A 26051-nucleotide genomic window follows, 5' to 3' on the forward strand; every position below is an offset into this window, starting at 1 on the left:
AGTAGTTAAGTGCCAACGCGGTGACTGGAGGATTAATTGCTATGACTCCTCGCTCACGGATCCTTAAGTCGAGTTATAATCGATCTTCCAAATACAGCCATTTTTTTTTTTTTGAAGGTTGTTAAAGATGCAGCAGCCCATCTTAGATTTGAATCTATCCTCGTCATAAACTTGACATGCTCTTGGATTGCAAGTAAACAAAGCCTAACTTTTGATGGACAAGGAAGATAAAGTTTCTCCAAAAGAATAGCAAGACTATGATAAAGACTGAACAAAAAATTCTTTATTGTGACATTGGATTTTCCAACAAGGACTCCCTGTGGCTTACAAAAGACTTTAGTGTTACAAATGACATGCACAAAAAGAGAAGGGTTTTTTTTTATAATCTTCTTTTATATTTCTTAAACGGTTTATATACTGTCCCAGAAAATGAGGAAAGAGAACACAACACAATAGGGTTTGAGAGGCTTCCTGCTCAGTGTTTTACAAAAAGAATACTCTTGGCAGGAGAGAGAAGGACTTCGATTTTCCACTTATTCGGCAGCCTGAAAGCGCCAGAATGATTCCTAATCACTCTTATTATATTGAACCGATCCTTAGGCTTCACAATCTTTATGAACTTCTCTCTCTCTCCAGACTCATGATTCAAAACATCATGCACACAGATTGTGGGTTACAGCTGTCTATGAGAAACAGTAGGACACACACACACACACGCGCGCATACGCACACGCACACGCACACACACACACACACACACACACACACACACACACACACACACACACACACACACACACACACACACACACACACACACACACACACACACACACACACACCTCCATGCTAGCAGCATCAGGGTGCCGACGCTGGCTCTAGCCCTGGAACAGGCAGAAGCTGGAAGGCAGAGATGCAGTCCAGCAGCCAGCTGACGGGAGCTGACCACACCTTGCCGAGGCGTACGCGGGAGGGCCGGTAGGCGCCCTGGGGCTCGTAGAGGATGTACTGGGTGCAGAGGGCCTGGTCGGAGCCCGGCTGGGCGTGGTAGGCGGCGGCGCTCAGGGTCTGCGTGACGTCGCTGTCGGGCTTGGGCTGCCTGCTCAGGACCTGACCCCCTCCCTCGCGGATCAGCTGCAGCAGGTCGGCCTTCTCCGGACGCCGGAAGGAGCCCAGCAGGAAGAAGAAGCAGCCGTCAAAGAGCCCGGGAAGCTGCAGGGGGGACGAGGAGACGCATGAGCACATCCCCACACAGGCCATCTACAGTCTCTACAGTCTCTACACCATGCCTGCCTGCCTGCCTGCCTGCCTGCCTGCCTGCCTGGCTCCTGTTGGAGAGGCTATCAAGAGCACTCTGCTGACATGTCTGACAATTTCACTTCGCAAATTAGACAAAGGAGACCGGCCTCTCAACATGGGGTTGCACTGCCCAAAATATGTCAAGGTCCCTACTGCTGTTGAAATCAGCAACATAGAATTTAGTAGTATTTATAGTATTTATGCTTTAATAATACTTTTTATAAAGTATTTTTCATAACTGGTTTATTTTGTGTCGGTTTTAAATGGTTTTATTACAGTGCATGAAAATGCACTGTACTGTTCTTCCTAGGCTTCTTCTTCTTATTCTTCTTCTTCTAACGCATTTAATGCAGCTTCAACCGTTTAACGTAGAAACTTCATTCAAACTTTGTAACGTAGGTCTTGCTTAGGACACCCGTGCTATTTATTTTTCAACTTTGTAACTTTTATACTTTTTTAAACTATAAATTAAAAACTATTAAAATTTCCCCATAGACTTAACATTGTGATTATGACATCATAATAGGGCAATTAGAATCTTCTGCCAGGTGGCCAGGCCAGCTGCAGCAGCTCTCTCTCTCTCTCAGGCTTTAAGCATACATTCTCTGTGAAGACTACATATACCTGTTAAACTGTTTCCTCTGTCCACAACTGTTTCAAAATAAAAGTCCTCACTGCAATAATACACTATTAAATCATTTAACCATTGAAACTACTAATCTATTTAACTGTTCAACCATTCCCACTGTCAGTTATCATCAACTATGCCTCCAGTCAACTACATGAGACCTCCATGTACCTAGCAACCAACATAGCAACCATTAAAATTAAGCGTTTATGACCGTTTCCATAGCAACCAACATGATTTTACTACAGTAACTTCTTTATTCCTGATAGTGGCAGCCATGGATACCCTATTAACAAATGTTTCAAAATAAAAGTCCTCAGTAGCAAGTTAGCTAGTTAGCATGGTTAGCATAGTTAGCATTGTTAGCATAGTTAACATTTTTAGCATAACTGCTAAAAATGATTAGCTAAGTTAGCTAATCAACCTGGTTAGCATGGTTAGCATAGTTAGCATTGTTAGCATAGTTAGCATTTTGAACATTTCTGTTAGAAATCATTAGTTAAGTTAGCTGATCAATCTGGTTAGCATTGTTAACATAGTTAGCATTGTTAGCATTTTTACCATAACTGTTAGAAATCATTAGCTAAGTAAACCAATCAACCTGGTTATCTTTGTTAACATAGTTAACATTTTAACATACCTTTTAGAAATCATTAGTTAAGTTACAACTGGAATGTTTAAGCTTTAAACTGTCTACCTTCACACATCAACTCTCTTTAAACTATACAATCACCATCTTTACCCTAGTTACACCCTAGTAGCCATATCTACATCATCTATCTATACATTTTTTCATTTTCATGCACTGGTAATTCCTTGGAATTGCATTTCTAGTTCATTCATTTGTCTTGATTTGGACAACAGTATCTGTTAAGTTACTTAACTTCCATGGCTACATAACCTATATGGTTGCGTTTGGATCTCCTTTGCCCTGGTTTTCCTGAGTGTTGTGCAGGAAGTGGCCAATAAGCCTCAGGGTGATGGTGAACTCTGACCTCTGCAACAGCGCTCTGTGTCAGCGAGGGCACAGGGCCTGAGGAGAGGGTCAGCAAGTTTCAGTGTCACTGGTGCTCACTCAATCGGCCATCTACTCAAGGGCACACAGCTCCTCACATCCTAGCTGGCCTGCAGCTCAGCGGGAGAGGAGTCAGCGCAGCTGCTGCCACTGGTGCACTAGACTCATACCTCTCTTATTCGCACTCTGAGCAGATTCATCTAACTACTGCAGTCAATAATGCTTCAGCGAGGGAACAACAGTGAGGGGGAAAACAGTAAGCTCACATTTTTAGACTTCATTGTATGTGTACAAATAGTCGAGATTGATCGGGTAAACCTGAGATATTGGTGAAAATAAAGGCAAAGCAATTAGGCAGGGTGAATTCATGAGAAACTGTTTCTTTAAGACGGAAAGTTAACTGTTCTGCTGCAGGTTGTAAATATCATCTGTCCAGAAAAGACATGTTATTTGGAGAGTAAATGTCAGTCTCCAATACAATGGCAGAGTGTTTGATAGACAATGTGCCCTAAAGCGAGAGATGCCAATATTCATTCACTTGATAAAAGTCGAGTTAATATAACAATAACAACAAGCTACATGATCAGGGTTTTTATGAGCCATATTTTTATATTACTGCCTTATTGCACTGGCTACCCTATAAAGAAGACCACCTGGCGGGTGGCCCGTGGGTAATTTGAGTTGGAGACCCCCCTGACCAATAATGCCTCAAGAGTTGAGTAGGGAAAGACAGACATTAAATTCACAGATTCAGACTTCATTGCACGTGTAAAAATAGTCAAGATTGATGGGGGGAAATCGGAGCTATTGCTTGACAACAACAACAACAACAGTTCTCCCTCTACACAGCAGATGTTAAATGAGAGGATCCGAACGCAGCTTGTTATATGTGCGAGGGCTCGGGCTGCTGGGGGAGCGCCTCAGTGCTCTGCGTTGTGTCCGAGGGCTGCTCTGGTCTCTGGAGCTGAGCAATAACAGGGCCATTGCCTCCGTTTGGCCAGCCTGCCCTGCGGGGAGTGGCTGAGTCATGTGCATGAGTCTCTGCGCTCAGTGCAGCGCTGCGCCGGTGGAAATGGGAGTAATAAAAAAGAGCCCGGGGACACGCGCAAATCAAGCCTCGGCGGACGCCGCCTCTGCCCCGCCAGCGGTCACTCTCTCAGGGGACGGCACGGCCGGCAGAGGAGCGGGTCAGATATGTCTGTCAATCTCTCCCTCCCTCCCTCCCTCCCTCCATCCATAAATCGGCCCCCTCCATCACTCACCAGGTTGTCTCGGTTGAAGCGGCTCCGCTGGGGTCCTTCTCCCGCCTCATGCTCCACCTCGGCAGCCCGGGCACCTGCCTGCTGGCAAGCGCTCACCCCTGTGGGGACAGAGCAGTGAGACCGGGGCACAAGCACAGCCATAAGGACAGAGCAGTGAGACCGGGGCACAAGCACAGCCATAAGGACAGAGCAGTGAGACCAGGGCACAAGCACAGCCATAAGGACAGAGCAGTGAGACTGGGGCACAAGCACAGCAGTAAGGACAGAGCAGTGAGACTGGGGCACAAGCACAGCAGTAAGGACAGAGCAGTGAGACTGGGGCACAAGCACAGCAGTAAGGACAGAGCAGTGAGACTGGGGCACAAGCACAGCAGTAAGGACAGAGCAGTGAGACTGGCAGTAAGGACAGAGCAGTGAGACTGGGGCACAAGCACAGCAGTAAGGACAGAGCAGTGAGACTGGGGTACAAGCACAGCAGTAAGGACAGAGCAGTGAGACTGATGTGGGGGTGCAGCAGGAGAGGAAGGAAGGACAGAGACGGAAATGCGAGGGTGCAACATGAGATCTCCAAGGACATCAAACAACAGACTAATCAAACAACAGACTAACAAGCAATGGAGAAAAAAAAAATCAAATGGAAAAAGGAAACAAGAACAAAGCATGTGACAGCAGGCTGATGCAACACAGAGATATATGCTGTGAGCTCCTCCACACTAGACCACATTTATTTAAAACGGACAAAAAAGGCTTGATGGTGGAAGAAGTACCACTGGATACTGGCCTTCTCATACCAAGGAGCACGTCCATCCATACACACACACACACACACACACACACACACACACACACACACACACACACACACACACACACACACACACACACACACACACACACACACACGGACACACACACACAGACACACACACAGACACACACACACACACACAAAATATATTCTCCTTAGAGGGAGGTGGCTTAGCGAACGGAATAAAAGATATAAATAAAGTCCCATGGCAGCCTGTGCTGGCCAGAAGACGAGGAGAATCCATTAAAGTGCACTACAAGGCCAGCACACAAAGGACACAGCAGTACACTCTGAAAGTGGCCATTACATGCTGTTTTCCTTCAGCTACACTCATTTTCCACAGACAATTTTTGTGTGCAGTTTACCTCTGGCTGTTCATCGCTCTCTGAAATAGCACAACACCCCTCCCCCCAACACCCCAACAGCCCTCAGTGCCCCCACCCTGTCCACAGCACCCCTTTAGCCCTTGCAGTGCGGGCAGAAGTGCGAGGCAGGCCATACTTCACTGATGTGCTGTCTGCAAAGGCAGCAGATTGGCCCATGGAGCCATTATCCATTGTTATACTGTCACACAGAAGCCTGGAAAGTGTTCGTCTTACGTTAGACTAAGACCTTACCAGGGGAGAGGGGGGGAATGAAACTCCTCCTCCTTTGAGCTGGGGGGGGGAGGTGTGGACGAGGCTTTTAATTCTGCCTGGGCCTCTGCAGAGTTCTAGCGAGGACTCGTGGATATCACTGAGTGCAAATGGGCCTCGAGATGGAAATCATATTGGAAAGGTAACCAACCATTTCAGCCCATACCCCCTCCCCCCCGCCATCTCAGAGAGCAATGTTTCAAGAGGAAGGGAAGAAAAAGGGGAGAAAAAAAAGAGAAAGAAGTTGAGCTGTTGCAGGCCGCTGCAGCTGTGTGATGCTGCTCCATTAGTGAGATTAGGCGTGCGGTCTGCTCGCTGTCACAACAGGGCCGCACACATCTCCACATCTCCACGTGTCCAGCCAGCCCGCCGGCCCCCGCCGGGGCAACACCACTCTATCTGGCACTCAACCCCGCTGCACACACACACACGGGACACACACACACACATCTGCATGAACACAGTCCCACATGCCGTCACACACACAACACACACACACACAATACATACGCACACACACACCCTAACGTGAGCAGCGGGTACAAAAAAGTGGCCCTGTCTGCACGCCTCGGCAGAAGTCATCAGGCCCATAATTGCATTTCCTCTTCCTCCTTAATTACAGCTTTCATTTCCAGAGACCCCAGCGGGCGGTGCAGGCAGACAGAGATACCGGGGTTAATCCGGCCCCCACTCCGGACGATAGGGCCGGCTCGTTAGCCCCGACTGCCAGGGACCATTAGCATATCAGCTAATTAGATTCCAAAAGATGACGGGGGCTGTGCTGGGCCAGGACTCAGGCACTGGGTGGGTGGGTGGGAGGTGGGGCGGCCGCTGTCGAGCGCCAGGGAGGCTGGCCTGGTGGCATCTCCCAATCACGCGTCCCGCCGTCCCGTCCCGGAGAGCTGGGCCAGGGAGCCGTGACGACAGGAGAGAGGGAGAGAGAGAGAGAGAGAGAGAGAGAGAGAGAGAGGGCTGTCTGGGGCCGAGTGGAGCCTCTAGTGCTCAGCCAGCGTGGAGAGCAGAGAACTGCTGCATGGAATTACACTGCCTAAGCCAAAAGACATGCACGCACGCACACACACACACACACACACACACACACACACACACACAGACACACACACAGACACACACAGACACACACAGACACACACAGACACACACAGACACACACAGACACACACAGACACACACAGACACACACTCTAAGTGGGACAAGTGGATACTTCATTGTCATGTGCATGTGGCAGTGGTATAGATGATTGACTTGGGATAGCATGCACACAGCACAGCTGAACTACCCGAAGAGTGTGAGTGAGTGAATGTGTGTGTGTGTGTGTGTGTGTGTGTGTGTGTGTGTGTGTGTGTGTGTGTGTGTGTGTGTGTGTGTGTGTGTGTCTGTGTATGTGTGATGTTGCCATCTTGCATTTTCCTTACATGAATAAAAAATATGGAATTTGCCTAAGACCAGCACAGGCTTACTGGCAGACCCTGTGTTGAATACATGAGTGCAAATAAGAAAACACACACACACACACACACACACACACACACATACACACGCACACACACAACACAGAAAGAAAAAACAGAATAGCAGACACCTTCAGAGAAGTGCTTCACAGATTCCTCCACAGCTCCTGAATGGACTGCAGGGGGGGGATCTGATGTGTATGCCCACGCACGCACACAAAACAATATCTGTGGCTGCCGGAAGAAATCCTCTCCATTATTTGAGAGGGGAGGAACAGAGGGTCAAACCGAAGACAGAAAACATTCTCCTCGAGAGCGAGGGGAAAAAAGCAGGTGGCCATGGAAGAATGCTGAGATGAGAGATAAGGGGGGGGGGGGGGGCTGTGCACTCCTCTCATCAGGGCACACACTGCTTCAGTGCACCTTAAGGACATGCCTCAGCTCTCTTAAAGGCACACAGAGGAGAGAGGCCAGGGAGAGAGGGATGGAGAGAGAAGAGAGATGGAGAGATGAAGGAGAGATGAGGACTGGAGGCAGAGAGGGCAAAGTGATATAGTGAGACAGAGGGTGGGTTGTGGGGCTAGGCGGAGACCTAGTAAGGGAAAGAAAGATGGATGGAGAGAGAGAGAGAAAGAGGGAGAGAAATAGAGGAATGGAGAGAGAGAGAGAGCGCTCCATCAGACAGAATGCAAAAGCATGTTCTAACTAGACTCCCTGCCCCGCTGAGACCCTCTGACCAGCTTGTTTGAGGGAACGGAGGCGCTCCTCACAACAGAGCGCCATTCATGTTTCCAACACATCCGATTCATTTAGCAGATGTTCCCATTCAGCGCCGCGCTCACGGCGGCCACATTCAACACGGAGGCCGTCCAGGTGGCCTGAGCAAACAAACTGTTCTGATGGGCCAGCGCCGGCAATACAGGTGCCAGCTCCCGCCCCGCAATCAAGCGGGATTCAGGGGGTGCCATCAGCGCCAACCTATAATCTCCAGCGCAGTGTGAGCTAATGGGGGGAGGCGGGCGGGCGGGCGGGCGGGCAATCAGGCGGGCGGGCGGCACAGGTGGACTTACAGCTGAAGCGGAGGATCCAGCAGCCGCTGAGGATGCCCTGCAGGGTGGACAGCGTGGTGGGCACTCCGCCCTCTGCCACCACCACATGGGTCACTGGTGGGGAGAGATAGAACACAACAACACGGGCATCAACAGGGGAGCAGCATGGGACCCTGGAGCAGCCAACTGCACAGGGAAAACATTAAAGCCACACTGAAGCAATGGCTGGAGAAAATATAGACTTCATGGCAAAACCTGTAGTACAGAAATGTGATTTTTACTGGTGGCTTTGTGTTTGACTGAGCTGCTGTAGGCTTTCACAATCATTGTAAGGATGAGATTACCGGGATGTATATTTCTGATGATGCAATGTAATTTAAAGTAAATCTATGCAACTACATGCCACTTTCGGCGATATGATTTCCTAAGCAACTACTTTTGGCATCATTCAGTTTGATGGTATATGCTTATGTGAAGGACAAGCACACATCACTCAGTTATCCAGGATATGCACTACGCAGCTAAGTATGTAAGTTCTTTGGTGGAAGTTCTTCGGCATTCTAAAACACGCCTTGCAAATCAGTGCTAACGGGGCAGATGGTGTGTTAGCAGGGTTTAATCAGTAATCAGACAGATGTTGGAGTTTCACATGTAGGTAGGGTAGTGTTCACATACAAAAAGATGGCAGGAAATGTGAACACAGCCCTATAGTTTTAAACAAACAAAACAAAAAAAATGCCATAAAGCTGATTTGAAGTCCTAGTAAAATTCAAATGGGTTTCTTGAGCATAAATGAATCTGATGGTCGGCTCTGTTCAGTTAATCATACACACTGCACTCAACTTTCCGATTTAAGAATGCAATACGCATACATCTATTTAGGCAACCCCCTGAGAGAAAACGCCAAGAAATTATTTATGAAGTCTCACAGTTGACCGGCATTCTAAAAGCCTTTTCTTTATTATTAAACCAAACCCAAACTGCCACACACTTTATTTAGAAATTCTTGCCTGTACATAATAATGACATCTTTGCGGGGGTTGCAAAACAAGCCGTGTTATTTTTAATTCAGGGGCTCGAAAAACAAAAAGGCTGCTCTCTTGACTGCTCGGAGCGAAGCGAGGGAGGAAAGCAAACACAACTCACGAGTCTCGCCTACAGTGACGCGACGTGACAGCTCTTAATTAAAAATTAAATAAATGCTCATGGACTCCGCGCGCGCGAAAGCGCTTTTGCCTGACAATTGCGAAATGATCTTCATTATCTCTTGAAGCGAAATTCTTTACACTAGGCACAGAGATGGCTTACACGCATACACTGAGCCTACATCATTTTAAACTGCGAGTGAATCTCAGAAAGCCGTTTGTCGAAAGCCCACCAGCCCTGAGCTATGAATAAGATCCATTTTGTGTCATATTGAGTATTGCATTTTATCCCTCGCAACAATGGTGTGCCAGCGTTGTGTGAGAAATTGCTTCAATTAACTTTCATTTTGCATCCCTATCCAACTGTGATGGCCATGATTGAGAGGCACTCTGCTGGACTATTCCGCGCTTGTCTACTTCCCACTCCCTCCACTCAGGCTAACTCCGGGAGGTGGAGCATTACCACTCTGCATTTTCTCCCCAAAACCAAATGTCAAAATGAAGGAAGCTCATCGACAGGTCAGCCTGCTCTTATCTTGCAAAATCATCTAGGCATCTACTGGAGATTACAATTGTGCTTCAGAAATGATATGGTACAGCTTTTATAACATTTGGATGCTCTGAAGCAGAACAATGATGGCATTGTTCCTTCTTGAAGGTGAACTTGAATATTTTCCTGACCAGTATGACCACATAAGACCAGATGTGACCTGATGAGGCAGCAGTGCTGACCCCCCCACTCCTCCCCCCAGCCCCCCTCGGTGTTGACACGGTGGACAGTGGGCTCAGCGCTGGCTCTGGGGCCGGCGTTATGAGCTCATTAATCACCTGCGCTGGAGAAGGCGTCGGCCAGCCTCGCTCCCAGAAGCCGCGCTGCCTGGGCCAGCTGTCGGCGCTGCGGCTGGGTCAGCTTGCTCCCGAGGAGGGTGACGCGGCCGTCCTTCTGCCCACAGCCGCCCGTCTGCAGAGGCACAGAGCACAGAGCACAGAGCAGAGGCACGTCAACGGCGGCCGCACTTCAATTACTCTCCACATATTTAATTGTAGGCCACAGGCACCGAGCCAGCTGCCATCTCAGTCCACAAATCAAACAGCAGCCAGCACAGAGACCAGTTTGAGAGGCCGAGCTGGAGAGTCCATATAAACATAGTTGCATCTCAATAAAACTGCCTATTAGTACAGTAATAAAATGCAACTAATACAATCAGCTAAAGTAAATGCAATCAATCTATAGGATGGCATACACTGGTCCTTTTTCACTTAGTTGCATTGTGCTTTCTGGAAGATGGAGTCTTACTGATGAAAATTGTTGGCGCAGACCCAAACATAAACATTGAGAGTGTTTTGAGGTGTGCCTACAAATGTGCTTACAAAACTAGTATTTAACGGTAACGGTACCTTTGTCAGAGGTCACATTTTGTGGTTTGTGTCAAACAGGAGAGTCAACTGTGTTTAGAAAAAAATATGTTTTTTTTATATTCAGTTTTATGAGAATGTCATGACCCAATCTTTCAAAAAAAAAGAGACCATAGCCCTGAAAACAGAAATTCAATGAATGTGTGTGTTACAATACCACAACAAAAACATCACATTTCAATAACCTCCAAAAGTATGATTTTCTTCCATCATTTTGTTTATATGGAATGGGTGCAATGGATATGTGGGTGGTATGGATATGTGGGTGGTGTGGGTATGTGGGTGGCTGGTGTGGGTGATATGGATATGTGGGTGGTGTGGGTGGTGTGGGTGGTGTGGGTATGTGGGTGATATGGATATGTGGGTGGTGTGGGTGGTGTGGGTGATATGGATATGTGGGTGGTATGGATATGTGGGTGGTATGGATATGTGGGTGGTATGGATATGTGGGTGATATGGATATGTGGGTGATATGGATATGTGGGTGGTGTGGGTGGTGTGGGTGGTGTGGGTGGTGTGGGTATGTGGGTGGTATGGATATGTGGGTGGCTGGTGTGGGTGATATGGATATGTGGGTGGCTGGTGTGGGTGATATGGATATGTGGGTGGTGTGGGTGATATGGATATGTGGGTGGTGTGGGTATGTGGGTGGTATGGATATGTGGGTGGCTGGTGTGGGTGATATGGATATGTGGGTGGCTGGTGTGGGTGATATGGATATGTGGGTGGTGTGGGTGATATGGATATGTGGGTGGTGTGGGTGGTATGGATATGTGGGTGGTGTGGGTGATATGGATATGTGGGTGGTGTGGGTGGTATGGATATGTGGGTGGTGTGGGTGATATGGATATGTGGGTGGTGTGGGTGATATGGATATGTGGGTGGTGTGGGTGATATGGATATGTGGGTATGTGGGTGATATGGATATGTGGGTGGTGTGGGTGATATGGATATGTGGGTGGTGTGGGTGATATGGATATGTGGGTGGTGTGGGTGATATGGATATGTGGGTGGTGTGGGTGATATGGATATGTGGGTGGTGTGGGTGATATGGATATGTGGGAGGTGTGGGTGGTATGGATATGTGGGTATAGCGGGTGGTGGTGGTCCTTACCTTGCTGAGGCTGGCTGGAGGACTGAGGGGGGAGTTTAAGGGATGATGGCCTCTCTCGGACGCCCCCAGCAGGATGTGGCGCATGTCGTCCGTCTCGGCACAGTCCAGCGCTCGCAGGCCAAACATGTTCCTGAAACAGAGCCCGTCCCCGCTCCCTTTAGCACGTGCACGCGGTGGGGAGCCGTGCGCTTCACCAGGCTGCCACACAGCTGCACAATCACTGGCTCCACAGCCTCCCTCACATCTCCCAGACCCAAGGATGACACTCACGCTCTCATACATTATTTCTGAACATATAACTAGCACAATTTGAAAACGATAGAGCCTGAGGGCCAATGCTTTTAGAGAGCAAACAGTAGCCGCGACAACGGCACGATCCTTCAGGTTTTGAGGTGTTTTCTATCATTTAGAGTAATTCCTTCGAGCACATAACATAGCGAATAGCTTTGGGGTGAACATGCTTATTAAAGTTATGTTTACACCATCCATTATGGCGCAATATCTTTGCATGGGCCATTTGAAGTCAGAGTGCCTTGGCGAGGAGCAGAGAAGTCATAAATCATTGATCTCCAGCCTGCTCCAGAGCGCTAGTTCAATGCTCCGTTTGTTCCAGCACATGAAAGCAGGGTGCCCCACACAGGCGGCTCTCTCTCCAACCTCTCCTGGTGCTATTACGTGGACCGGTGGACACTGGAGGATGACATCAACTTCACCTCTCCTTCACATCTTTTTCTACTCTCCGACAGACAAAGACATCACTAGGAGTCATATTATCAGCAGTTGGTTTTGACTTTTTTGGTGAGGTTTGTTCTGTATGTAAGAAGAAAAGCAGGGCTTAACAACTCACATGTTGAAGATGGAGGCATCTCACTGCCTTCATCCAAACAAAACCGGGACAAACCATCTGATCTGATCTGATCACCGTTCTAAATCAACCCGAATGTGTTGTCCCGTACCATTAACCACAATCAGTTGGCATGGTGCTAGGTGACCTGGAGGGGCTGTTTGGGACTAGCCCTGGGCCCTCACAGGAGAAGCGTATACTGAGGCAGCAGCCACACAAGATGCATGACATGGGCCACGCAAAACAACTTGTCCCCACAGGACAGTAGGCAACGAGAGGAGGCGGCAAAAAACTGGTTTTGTGTCGAGATTAAGCCACAGCGAGGAGATAACACCTGGGGAACAATTAATAGGTCCACTGGTCCATAAAATATTTCATTTGGATTCATGAGCCCAACATCTCCCCCACCACACCCACACACCCACACAGGCATACAGATACACATACACACAAACATCCCCAGTAGATATGAATGTCTTTGGAGCATTTGAAGCATAGACAGCAATCTCAACGAGCCAAGAACTATCGGTGAAATGCTTCCAGCACAGCCAAGCTCCTTAGGCTTCTGTTCAGGTATTTGCTCATGTGTCTATGTGGTTGTGCGTACGTGTGCACATGTGTTTGCATGTGTGTGTGTGTGTGTGTGTAATCACAGCAACCATGTTTCCCATGCTGATAAGGGAAATTAATGTGTTGATGCGCGCTGACTGGAATACTAACGAACCGCACATTCTGGTGTTTTCACAACAGCGTCAGTGAGCCACAGCGAACTTGGCAGATGGATCCTTCACCATGACATGTAACACTTAACTAGAAGTCAGACTGAAGGCAGAATGGAGCCAAACGCATCAGCATTCAGCAGGGAGCAAGAAAATTAGCGCTTTGTCAAGGTTTTGCGCTCCCACCCGCTTATTTATGCGGCGGAACAAAAACGCGCGAGGCCAGCGAGAGTATCAGTTACGTGTGATGGAGCAGCTTAGAGCAACACACATCTCAATGACTGGCAGGGGGACAGCAACCCCTCTCTCCCGCTCTCTCATGCTCAGACACACACACACACACACACACACACACACACACCCAATCGGAGCAGGTCACTGATGCATGCCGGCGGGTGTCACAACGCTGATCGCATCGAAAATGCGGAATTCAAAGCCCCTCTCCACCTCACGTCCCTCAGCTGTCAGTCAAGCTGCAGCAGGGCAATGCCTAGCCTGTCTGGCCGCCGAGCCTCCAGCCTCCAGCCTCGGGGAGCGCCGGCGCTGCTATTAAAACAGCCCTGCAGAAAGCGCAGGAGAAGAAACAAGTTTTTGGCCAATCAATTCATTACAGATATATTACTGATAGAGCGGTGGCCGCTATCGCCGGGCTGCCAGGCGCCGCAGTGGCTCTCCATTCGGCCGTATCTGACGGAGAGAGGGGAGCGTAATTGATTGCGGATGACGGTGGAGGATTGCATTTGTCTGTTACTGCTGTTGTGTGCAGGTTCCTCCTCGCCTTGCCCACAACCCCCCTCCTCCTCCTCCCCCCTTCTCTCTCTCACACACACACACACACACACACATACACACACGCACACACATTTCCTCCGTTTCACACAGAGAAAGGACGGGGGGAAATTGCTGATGCCCTCGTCATCGAGGTGGGGATAGAGAGAGGTGGAGAGAGGTGGAGGTAGAGGAGGAGGAGGAGGAGAGGAAGGGAGGAGGAGGAGGAGGAGGAGGGGCGAGGAGAAGGACTGCAGTGAAGAGACAGAGGAGGCGAGACAGTCAAAGCGTGAGGCTTGGAGATGAGATGAGAGGGGAGCGCTGCCTTGCCGCGTCTGCAAGCCTGCACAATCACTCCATCCATCTGCCATCTGTCCGCACCGTGCGCTTGAGGTGCCAGTGCAGCGCGCGCACACACACACACACACACACACACACACACACACACACACACACACACACACACACACACACACACACAGGCTTTGTGAGCCCAGACACGGTTGTTGCAGGATGTCTTGTTGTATTAATGTAGATGGATTCAGACGCCGTGTTGAGATCAAAGAGGTCTAGGATTTCTGACCTGAGAATTTATGGGGTCTGCCAGCATGTGTGTGCTAGTGGATGAGTGTGTCTGTTTGTGTTTTTGTGTGTGTGAGTATGTGTGTGTGTGTGTGTGTGTGTGTGTGTGTGTTCATATCCTCAGGTGTGCGCGTAACAGACACCGCAGTACTCACAGCACGCTCTGGGAGGCGCCGTGCTCCAGCAGCAGCTTGGCGACGGCGGCGTGGCCGTTCCTGACGGCGTCGTGGAGCGGCGAGTCGTTCTGGTAGCCGGGGGTGTTGAGCAGCGCGCCGCCCAGGATCAGAGCCTCCACCAGCGCCACGTGGCCGTGGTTGCTCGCCTCGTGCTGAACAAAGACACAGAGCAGAGGAGCGCCGCGGCGCGTTAGCCTACACACCACGCAAGGCAGTGAGTGACATGCTAATTACGGCTACGCTCATTAAGACAGCAATCATCCTGCCACGCTCGGAAACAAAAACAATTCTACGCCAGCCTATGTGCTCGGCATGAAAATGCACGAGCTCTTTCTCTAATCATTGTTTCTCTTCATGATGGGTGAGGGGGGGGGGGGGCAGACTTGGGCCTGGGGGATATAGACTGGGGACTGAATGAGGCGGGGGTGGGGAGACTGAACGGTCCAATTTGAAGCGTTTGCACCTTGTGGTCTGGGCTTGGCATGTGTGAAAAGCGCTCCATCTCGCCGGCTGCCCTTGAGCGGCGTGTAACCCGGCCGCTCGACATGCTCTCAAGCTGTGCCGGCAGCCATGATGCATATTCACGTGCTATTACAGCCATCAGTTTTAATACTGTGGCATTTAAATTGCCCTAAAGTCAGGAACTAAATACTTTGGCTTTCGCATCAATTATTGTACTGTGAATATTTTATCCTTCCCAGTGTGCATCTCGGAAAAGCGGAGTGATGAAATCCAACTGCATTTTTCATGAGCGCGGTGCAGACACCAGCCAAGTGAAAGACTGCACGAGCGCAGAGACCAGCGAAGCGCTGTGGGGCATTTAAATTAAGGATTCCCTTTGTGTTGCGCCGTTTGTATGTTTGGAGAGGAAAGAATGGCACCACGCACCAGTGCTGTCCAGCCAGCATTATCCTTCAAGTTGGGGTCAGCACCCTGCTCCAACAGCCTCTTCACAGCTTCTACGTCTCCCTAGAGAGAGAGAGGCAACATGAGGGAGGAAGGGAGGGGGGGAGAGAGAGAGAGAGAGAGAGAGAGAGGGAGAGAGACAGACAGCACATTCAGGTCAGAGCAGAAATTAAACCCTGTGACAACATTCACACACACACACACACACACAAGCAAAAAGAGCATGCCAGTCCTCCAAGCAGCGTGTGCCTATGCCCTGATTGACCGGAGGCTATTGATCGCTCCAGACAGAGGACTAAAAGGGCTTTGCAAGGATTACTCAGAAAACCCGTTTACAACACAAGCATGTCAATGACACAGATGTGGAGGCACACTGAACCCTCAATATGGAGGGTCATGCACTCCCGAGCACACCACAACACAAACCTGATGCAAACTGACAAGCCGTGCATTAACCATCGCAAGCAGCAGCAGCTAAAGGCTAAAGGCTACCTTGATGGCCGCCAGGTGAAGCGGCGTCTCCCCTTTGTGGTTCCTCTTGGCGAAGGCAGGGCTGCCTTGGCTCAGGCGCCCCTGAGACCTCCTCCCGCCGGCGGGTGAAGGTCCCGGGCTTAAGCCCGGCTCACGCCCGGATCCTCCGGGGCTGCCACGGGGCGAGGAGAGGGCCTGCGGCGACGGCGGAGGGGTGGACAGGGCGTAGAGGCCGTCTCCTGCCGCCAGCCGCCTCCCCCCGCCAGGCGAGGTCCTCGGCCGCTTGGGCGATCTCTGCGGCTCCACACCTCCCCCTGCCGAGCGAGCCCTCTTGGGCGTCCTGCAGGGAGAGAGCTTAGGCGCCGGGCTGGCCGGCTGCTTAATGGATTCTGGAGGAGCAGTGGCCGGTCCACTGAGCAGACCTGTGTCTGACATGGCAGACCGCACTGTGACAAGATTCTCCGAAGGGGGAGCGTTTTCTTTCGGATGATCCTCGGGGAGGGGAGCGTCGAGGCTTTGGAAAGACACTCTCTTCTTGGGCCTCTTGCCCTCTCGCTCACCCCCATCCCCTCCCCCCTCGCCCTCCTGCAGTCTCTCCTCAGGAGCGCTGGCCTCCGCGTCGGTGCCGACGCCCCACTGCTGGTTGATGACCTGGAGCTGCAGCTTTATCTTCTGCTTCCTGGTGACGGTCATCTGAGCACGCGCCACCGCCTGGCGCACCCGGGTGTTTTTCGCCGGCTTCCTTTTCCTCTTGTTGCCACCGCTGCTCGCCGTCCTCGAGGGCGAGGACGAGCCCGAGTCCTGGGAGGAGGCGGGGAAGTTGTACACGGACGCGTCCTGGGGTGGGAACAAGGCCCTCTGGGACCTGGGGGGATCCGGGGCCGGGTCGGCGGGGACGAGGGTGACCTCCCCGCGGCTCTCCACCCGGCAGCGTATGCGGTGGCTTCTGGGGCTGGTCCAGATGCGGTACTTCTTCTTGCGCTTGACAATGGGGCTCACCTCCGCCGCCTCGCAGGGTTCAGCTGGAGGCATAGCTGTCAACAGAGACACATCCCACATAATATGGAGGTAAGGGATCGTAGCATTGACATTTCAGCTGATGGCAGGTTCCCTTTTCAGGGTCGGACATTAAGACATCAGTTCAAGCTCGCACGACTGCATGCCAATTTATGCTGTCTGAGGCAATGAACTAAAGGTTTAACGTGCACACAGGGAGCGTTTATTCAGCAAGACAGCAGACAGGGACCTTAGCTACTTCTGTTGGTGTGACACCTTACTGAGCCCAGTCTCCTCTCTGCCATGTAATTCCATGACCTCATGGGCACATCCCCGTCAGTCACGGGAGAGCATTGCTGCCTACCACATCACCCTGCTGCTTCTTCAAAACTCACAAGCTCAGTGCCACCCTGGTTAATTGCATTCTATAATTACAGTAATTAGTTGCCTCGGAGTTCAGTTACAGATTTCTTTTTTTGAAAGAGCATTCATTCAAGCATTCACTCAGCAAGTTAACATCACTCAGTGCATAATGTGGAACTGGGTACAAAGGCCAAAGGGAAAAGGTGTGAAATAATGAGTGAGATTAATGTGCATGGCTGATGGGCCATTACCTGAGAGTCCAGGAGGAGTAAGAAGTGCCTCAAGATTGCGAAAGAGATCGGTGATGTTACTAAGTTGCCTGTTGATCTGGATGTCTTTTACCCAGGCAGGGCAGGAACACACGCTGCATTCACCACCCGCGCAGGCCCCTGCACAAGACCTGATTCATACACACAGAATTAAAGAATACTGTTCAGAAGTAAGTTGTTTTGTTTAGACAAAATACAAAGCTGACATCTGTTCGTCCTGTTCGTGATCCAAGTTACAGTAGGCTTTACCTTACCTCTCATACTGTTACTCCAGCTATTGAGACAGTTATATAGACAGACAGATGCGTTGTTTACCCCGGAAAAGGAAGACATCCTGTATCTTATGCCACACACATACACTCATAATACTGTAAGGATGGACTGGACATACAATTGTGATGATCTAACCACCAAATTTCAGATCCAAAGCAGACTGCTCCAGGCCATACTGTTCTAGGATCTTTACCACGGTCACAGACATCAGTCAACAACGCATTAGGCTTGGTGGATGTTTTGTCAACATTGATAAAAGTGAACTTACTTGCAAAACATATGCTCACATGTTCCCAGACACAGCGGCTCTCTCATCAGTTTGAAGCTACGAGGGAGAATTCACATCTTAACTTAAGTCGCGTCCAAAATAGACCAATGTATGACTGCAACTACACATCGCTTAATACCGTTTGTGATTATTAACTTTTGTGAAGTTAATTCTACTATAGTTCTAGATAATAGCCTACTCCGTGGACCAAATAACTGGATATATTATGTTACAGTATCAAGGATGTATATAGTATCAATCCTAGAAGTTGCACGACCAGCAGCTGATTCGCTAACTAGCGATGCTAAGCCATTTGAAACTTATCCCTACGGAAGGTAGATGATGATATATTACCATTTCGAGCACTGTAGAAGTTTCCGGAAATCTTTGACTGCTTCCTTCGTTTTCTGCCAAGTATTCTGAGACATATCTGTACAGTGATCTTTGAATGAAAGTATTCTTTGTTTACTGTTAGCCGTGTTACACACTCCGACCGACCTACTGTTTTGGATTTTCAGTTGCCGCCAAAGCTGAGGCAAGAACAGTGACGTAGCAAAACTTGTTGTCCAATCATGTGGTTCATTTTTCTAAACCCCACCCTTTCAGGAAATGACCGGTTGCTGTACTGTAGACAGTAGGCCTAAAAGAAACTAGGTATATGAAAAGAAAGCAGTCCTACACTAGACAGGCTAACAAATCTGAATGAAAATAAAACTAACCAGTAAAACTAAATTAAAGGCAAACTGACTAGACGGCTCAGAGCATTTGTCCATCTTACAAATTAATTGACTCATGGCTTGTAGTCTATGGTTATGCTTATTTTCATTATTGACATGCCTTACAAATTAATTGACTCATGGCTTGTAGTCTATGGTTATGCTTATTTTCATTATTGACATGCCTATCATATTGTCATTGTTACAAAAACTGTCATTGTTTTAACTATCATATTGTTCATATTCTGCAGATTGCTTTGGACAAAAGTGTAAGTGTGCTAAGTTACCATTATCAAAAGTATAAGTGTGCTAATTGTAACCATAACCATAACTCACTAGACCTACACCATATCATCACAGTTGCAAAAGTTTCCAGAATGTTCGTACCATAATGCTATGTACACTGTACAACCAATGATGAGGAGAATGGTTTAATGACATTAGGTTTTATCTAGTGCAACAGAATAGTCTAACACCGTGTGTTTGAGTAAAAGGTCTTCCAAAGAATAAGGCACCCAGGGACTGCGCTTGAAAAAAGTTTTAATGTAGAAAAAGCTTAGAACATTTAGCCCCAAACCATATAATAAAAAGCCAATGAAATATTCAACACATTATAAGGGGGGAGTGCAGTGAGAGATCTTATTAATAGAGAAGAGAGTGAGAATACATAGACATGGGGAGGGGGGGCATTTGTATCTGTGAGTCCAAAAGGTCTTAGTGATTTATGTGTAGGCCTAAAGGCTACCTGTGAGAAGAGTTTAACTTATATACCCAGATCAAGGGGAAAGGCTCTGGGTTCACAGATGCTGACACAATCCGAATTGTAAGCCTTTAAAGATTGCATGTGCATATACATTCTATTCCGGCTTGCCTTCATAAAAACAACATATATTAAGTAAACAAAGACTTCTTGGGTATCACGAAAAAATGCGGAATGCATGGGTTTGCAGTAACAGTGCATATTGTGAATAGAATAAATACAATGAAAGACCATAAAATTACTTCATTTTCCCCCAGACAATAAACATTAAAACTAAAACGGTACTAAATGTTGTCTGATACAAATGTGATGACATCTACTGCATTGGCTATTGTTGCCATATAGTAGCAAGATTTCAACCAGGGTAAAGTGCAATTTATAAAAAAGACTTCATAAATGACAGCATGTGATCAAAGCTTGACAATCAACAATTAAAGTTATGAAAATAAAACAATTGATTTCCCCTCATTTATTGTATTCAATGTATAAAAGTATATTTGTATATTCCTGATACAGATAATTTATTGCCTTGGCTATTTAGTTAGAGAACTGGATCCTTCATATGTCCATAGCGTCAAAGGAGTCAAGGCTGTCAGAGTCAGAGCCCTCGCTATGCACCGCCTCCATCCCGACCTTCCCCATGGCAAAGTTGATGAAGACCTGGAGGCAAAATTCATAGTGGTCAAAAATTGTTCCACCACTTTCCATCTCCCACTCTCTCTCATTTTCTATCTCTCTCTCTCTTTCTCACTCTCACACACACACACACACACACACACACAAACACACACACACACACACACCCCATCCTATCTGACTGCGTTGAGTGCTCACCTCATCCAAAGTGGTCTGGCTAACAGAAAAGTGCTTGATCTGCAGTGCAGTCTTATTAGACTCTAACTGGTCAAAGATGTCAGCTATTCCACCAGGGGCGATGGGAACATGATATTCCACCATTGTAGAGTGATGGTCCTGTGGATAGTGAAAAATGCTTTGAGTCATGATGATATTTAATTCTCACACCTACACCAAACTCAACTTCATTAAAAACCACCAACAATAATAATGGAATGGTCTAATAACAAAAAAAACATATTTAATCATTTTACTGTGTGGTTAGTATATTGAGTCTATGTATGCCATATGAAATGTGCTATATAAATAAAATTTGATTGATGATTGATTGATATCTTTTTGTCCAGTTTCTTCACCTTCAGGTATGTGCTGGGGAAATGTTCCTGCATGTATTTGGAGATGGTGTCTACATTGCAGGAGGCCATCTCCAGGTACATCTTCACTGTGAATCCACTACCAAACCTGTCAGTGGAACACAAAATATTGTTTTAATGCTAAGGTCTGAGTGACCATCATAAAAGAGGTAGAGCCATCATAACAGTGAGAGTGAAGAGGATATCTGCAGGGGAACCCAAAGTCAATGACCAATACGGTGAGGGAATACAGACAGGGTGACGGACAGGGGCTCTGACCTGTTCTTGATGTGCTGCAGGGAGCCCAGACATCTGAACTGGCCCTCCACCATAATGGCCAGACGAGTGCAAAGGGCTTCACACTCCTCCATGCTGTGGAACACAAAGATAGCATTAGCCTATGGTAGGTCTACGCTCATGGAGAACGTATTATGTGTAATGTAATTGTAAGAATACAGCCGTGTTGGTAAGATGGTCTACCTATGTGAGGTCAACACCACTGCACATTTTTCCTTCACTTGTTCTGAGATGATCTTCCAGAGGTGACGTTTGGAACGGGGGTCCATACCCGAACTAGGTTCGTCCTAGGTGTATAGGAAGGGGAGAGATAGCCATGATGACTTTATACAACACTAAACATTCATGAGAACTTAGTGATTACTCTAGGGTACTTACTAGGAGCAGAATCTGGGGGTTTCCAACCAGGGCCAGAGCAGTCGAGAGCTTTCGGCGAGTACCACAGCTGTAGTTCTCAGAGGGAGTGTTCCTATGGTAACCAAGCTCTAGTTTCCTCAGCAGATAGTTCACCACCTACAAACAATTATAAGACACATTCATTTGGAAATGCACAAATCAGATGTCATTAACTGTACTGCACAATAAGTTAACTAGAAGATATATCCGTCTAGCTTCATATTCCCACGCAAGCGCTTCTGCAACTTCTCAATCATGTAGAAATTGTCATAAGCAACACAAGCATTCTTATCTACAACAATGGGCACACAGAGAACAAAGGAGGGTGGCTTCTATTTTAAGATACAAATGTCTGAGTGATATCACATAGTCACATAGTGTTAACTTGTTTGGGTCTGGACAGAGTGATGTCACGTCAGGCATCATGCTAACTTGTCTGGGTCTGGACATAGCGGACACCTGAAAGCACCTGGACATGCTTCTCTAGGTGTGAAAGGAGTTCAGATGTTCTATTGCTGCACTAATCTGTAACTACAAATCAACACCTGACAGTAAATGAATGCTGACAAAATTCTCTATTGTGAAAGTGGCTACATGAAAACAATGATGTTTTGGCAGTGAGTGCCGGGACTCATGTAATACCTTCAGACATGTAGTCAGACATGTTTGTCAGACCTGTTTGTGCAGGTGGCGCTTGGACAAATTGTCTCCTGTATGATTCAAGTGTCCTGAAAGTCATTGCGCCTGTCAGAGCATGACTGGAATGTGGCTTTCTGAACACTCAGAGCGAGGAGTGGAAAACTCAATAGCTTGAGTTTCTCAAGCTACTGCAAATATTTTCATTTGCTGATGTCCTTCTTTCCAGATGGCACACAATTGTCTGAGGCTTTTACCTCAAATTGGCTTATATTAAAAGCATTTCCAAATCCTACTGAATATTGGATTGTTTACATCTTACAAAGTCTTTTCTCCGGATTACTGTACGTGAAAGCCCTCCCGATGTATCCAAATTGAAATTCAAAAAGATTCCATAAACCATCACTTTGAATTGTTTGTCTTGTGAAGATTTAACCTCCAGTGGCAGCAAGAAGTCCCAGAGAAAGACATCCCATAATCCTGAGAGAATTTCAGATTAATTAGCTTGGCCATTAATCAATGTGGAGGAGAGGCAGCAGTTACCAGCCAGATGAACCACTCTGACCATTCCAAAGCCCTAAGCACCTAACCAAAAGCCAGGTCCCTGGTGATTCTCCCTCCCTCCCGACTCCCTGCTCCCTACCCCGCATGATGAAAGAAGAAGCAGCTAAACCTTGGGAGAGACACTTTCTCGTGCAAATTAAAGCAAGGGAAATCTTGGCACGAAAAGCTTTAAAAGAAAAAAAAAAAAACTGCCGCTTTTCAAGATGTCTTCAAGCTAACCAAGCAAATGTTAGAGGATAATGAGTGATGCCTACAGAGACTGCATATAAATACAGAAGCCAGTATTTGCGCTTCTTATCATTAGACTTCAGAGATCTTATTTTTCTAATGCTGGCAAGCCTTTTAAATGGAATAGCAAACAATTCAATGCCTCATATTTTGCATGAACATAAGTAGTGGGTGATGGTGAAAGCACATTGTGTATATATACAGTGTGAGCTGCTCCTTACTCTGTCCATTTCCCTCTTAGATATTCCACGAATTCTGGCATAGAAGTACAAGTGCTCCTCTCCGGTCAGCAGGTCATCCAGAGCGTCCACCTGAGGACAGTAGCCGATGTTTATGCCCTCGTTCCTGCAGTCCATGATGTCAACCAAACGCCTGCAGAGACACATGAGCGAGAGTTAGGATTCACCCAGCAGACACATTTACAGGGCACATGGAGGTCAAAATGTGCATACAGTAGCTAGCAAGTGAGCTCACCATAATGTGGCAGAAAGTATTGTCTAGATTCTGAACTTACCCTTCCGAGTCTCGGATTTGGGCAGTTCCATTAGTAGGGCTGACGTCTCCTGTCAGCATTTTAAAGGTGGTTGTTTTCCCAGCTCCATTGACACCAAGAAGTCCAAAGCACTGAAAAGTAGACCCAGATATACGTTTTAAATAATTACTGTTGACATAGCTGATCTGTAGCATTTGAGAGTAACTTGAATTTCCCCCTAAAATAAAACATTTCATAAAGTGATGATCACAGCTTACTTTTTTGTAACCAACATCGAATGTGTGATCAATTCTTCAATATACCGGTAAGCAAGTCATATATGATAAGTCTCATATAAGTCACATATAATTATTGCACTAATACATACCTCTCCAGCGGGTATGCCCACAGACAGCCTCTTGACAGCCTGTACTTTCTTGTTGAGATGCTGATAGATCTTGGAGAGCTGGCTCAGCTGAAGCACGTCAGTGTCAGCCTCCCCACTGTCGACGCGGCGGTGCTCTGCGACCACATCCTCATCCTCGTCCCAGGTGCCCTTCTGAGACACGACCTTTCCACGGCAGAAGAAGCTCCTGTGGGGAGAGAAGGTTAATTACCGAGTCAGCTGGACAGAGCATTACAGCGTATGGTTTAGTAGCAACTCAACTGAAATAAAAAAAAAAATCATTAGTCAGGTTAACTGACATCTTTTTTCGGATTGTATTCATCTATGCTGTGTGTATTCCCACATATGTTATTATCTGTGCTACAACATGTATTAATGCTGTTGATGACTCTTCTCAAATCTAACCTGATTTTGCGCATGAGCCACTTGTTCATCAGCAGCCGCAGTACGAAGGCCAGCAGCCCTTGTAGCACAAGGGAGACGAACATCCAGCCGAGCATGTCTGTGCTGTACGGGTCCTTGTAAGCATCCACGCCATAGGCCTTCAGGATCTGAACCTGCAAGTCTACCCGAGCCAGTTCCATCAGCCCGTTGCCAAAGCTGAACTGGGGGAAGACAAGGAACACGTGGCGCAAGGTGTTGTACACCGCCTGGATGCTCTGTGAGGAGAATCAGACACAGAAAACAACGGGAGGGGTGAAAAAAAGACCACCGTCTTTGAAGCGGCATCATTATTTTATGTGCAAGTGTTTGATCTATTTATGTGAGTTGCATCAGCTTTGTTCCTTTGTTACATGACTAGTTCAAATAATTCATCATTGGGACGTGTTTAAACCCAAGGATCATCTCATCTTTGATGTAGCCTCACCTCATCGTTCTCATTGAGTGTCCCCAGGAAGTACAGTATAGAAGTGGAGATGATGGTGTTGACACTGATGAAGAGGTTAATGCACACATAGCTGATGAAGGCCATCTCTGCATCTTTAAAGATGGCGGTCAGTAGATACATCCAGGGGAAGGTGGCAAACCTGTGCAGGATATAGCAGAATTTCATATAGTGAGTTTAAACTTAAGACTAAAACAATAAACCCCACCACCACCACTGGGGCCAAATGTGGCTCATAACATTTACATTTTTACACACATGGTGAGAATTTCAAGTAAGTCAACGAGGCAGTGGCATTTTACAAAAGTTACTGAGGGGAACTTCCTGGAACTAGAAACAATCTAGAATGAGGGGGGGGGGGACTCCAAGAGCCAAGCACAAGGGCTGAAAGATAAATGACTTCATCTATTTCCTCACGGTGAGGCACTGGCTCTCCCACTCCTTTTCCTCCACCAAATGATCTGCTTTTTTATTCATTACTCTTGGTGATTGGGGTGGAGGGGTCAAGGGGGGAGGATGTGCTCCAGCCAGAGTGGAAGGGGTGGGGGTGGGGTGGGGCTCTCCTGAGGCAGTGCCAAGACACAGGCAAGTGAGCGAGAGCCATTAAGCATGCTCAGGTGAGAACCTACAGCTGTCCATGTGACGCCACGTTATTTGTGGTCTGGGAATCTAGCAGCTGTTCTGATAAATGGACACCGAGCGCGGAGCTCCTCTGGGTGTAGCAGTCCTTCCTCACGGCCATGTGTAAATCTACAGGCTGGGATGCTGTGAGCCTTCATGGAGGACTTTTAGCACAGACAGCTATGTGGTGAACCTATAAGCAGCTGTTCTCTTTACTTAGGCAAAGCGCTGATTCCAGTATTTGCAGGCAGCTAAATCTGATCCGACTAACAGTGGCTATATCCAGGGAGGTTTATTCAGGATGGACGCACAGTCATTAGCATTCCCACTGAGAATGCTAACTATCTGCTATTTTTTTGCAGTATTAGCATCTCTGTTTTGC

The 26051-nt window shown here is 47.7% G+C and overlaps 2 protein-coding genes across 6 annotated transcripts in view; both read right to left on the bottom strand.

Annotated features, from left to right (window-relative positions):
- Positions 1 to 263: 263 nt before the first annotated feature.
- Positions 264 to 18990, bottom strand: bard1 (BRCA1 associated RING domain 1). The gene is made up of 11 exons (XM_062533607.1): positions 18834 to 18990; positions 18480 to 18536; positions 17921 to 18069; positions 16332 to 17344; positions 15822 to 15902; positions 14913 to 15085; positions 11845 to 11974; positions 10143 to 10275; positions 8191 to 8283; positions 4205 to 4302; positions 264 to 1212 (listed from the first exon to the last, which is right to left on the bottom strand). Exons 1-11 carry the CDS (start codon positions 18905 to 18907, stop codon positions 859 to 861), a joined length of 2355 nt encoding a protein of 784 aa, XP_062389591.1. The 5' UTR covers positions 18908 to 18990; the 3' UTR covers positions 264 to 858.
- Positions 18991 to 19718: 728 nt separating this feature from the next.
- abca12 (ATP-binding cassette, sub-family A (ABC1), member 12) overlaps positions 19719 to 26051 on the bottom strand; it is a 49152-nt gene continuing 42819 nt past the window's right edge. For all 5 annotated transcript variants that reach the window (XM_062533798.1, XM_062533799.1, XM_062533802.1 and 2 more), the window contains exons 69-79: positions 25031 to 25190; positions 24568 to 24821; positions 24145 to 24349; positions 23799 to 23908; positions 23506 to 23656; positions 21839 to 21973; positions 21644 to 21747; positions 21443 to 21535; positions 21167 to 21272; positions 20790 to 20927; positions 19719 to 20615 (exon numbers count right to left, since the gene is read on the bottom strand). In XM_062533798.1, the coding sequence (XP_062389782.1) occupies positions 20514 to 20615; positions 20790 to 20927; positions 21167 to 21272; positions 21443 to 21535; positions 21644 to 21747; positions 21839 to 21973; positions 23506 to 23656; positions 23799 to 23908; positions 24145 to 24349; positions 24568 to 24821; positions 25031 to 25190 (1558 nt within the window). In that variant the 3' untranslated portion in view covers positions 19719 to 20513. The remainder of the gene's footprint in view (positions 20616 to 20789; positions 20928 to 21166; positions 21273 to 21442; positions 21536 to 21643; positions 21748 to 21838; positions 21974 to 23505; positions 23657 to 23798; positions 23909 to 24144; positions 24350 to 24567; positions 24822 to 25030; positions 25191 to 26051) is intronic.

Source organism: Sardina pilchardus, chromosome 4 (assembly GCF_963854185.1).
Source record: "Sardina pilchardus chromosome 4, fSarPil1.1, whole genome shotgun sequence".
Lineage (NCBI taxonomy): Eukaryota > Metazoa > Chordata > Actinopteri > Clupeiformes > Clupeidae > Sardina > Sardina pilchardus.

Excerpts from the sequence above, each read along its gene's own strand:
- bard1 (XM_062533607.1), bottom strand. The coding sequence starts at position 18,907 with ATGTCTCAGAATACTTGGCAGAAAACGAAGGAAGCAGTCAAAGATTTC. Across the intron at positions 18,537-18,833 it reads CTTCTACAGTGCTCGAAATG|CTTCAAACTGATGAGAGAGC; the intron begins GTAATATATCAT and ends TCTCCCTCGTAG. Across the intron at positions 8,284-10,142 it reads CGACGCCTTCTCCAGCGCAG|TGACCCATGTGGTGGTGGCA; the intron begins GTGATTAATGAG and ends TCTCCCCACCAG.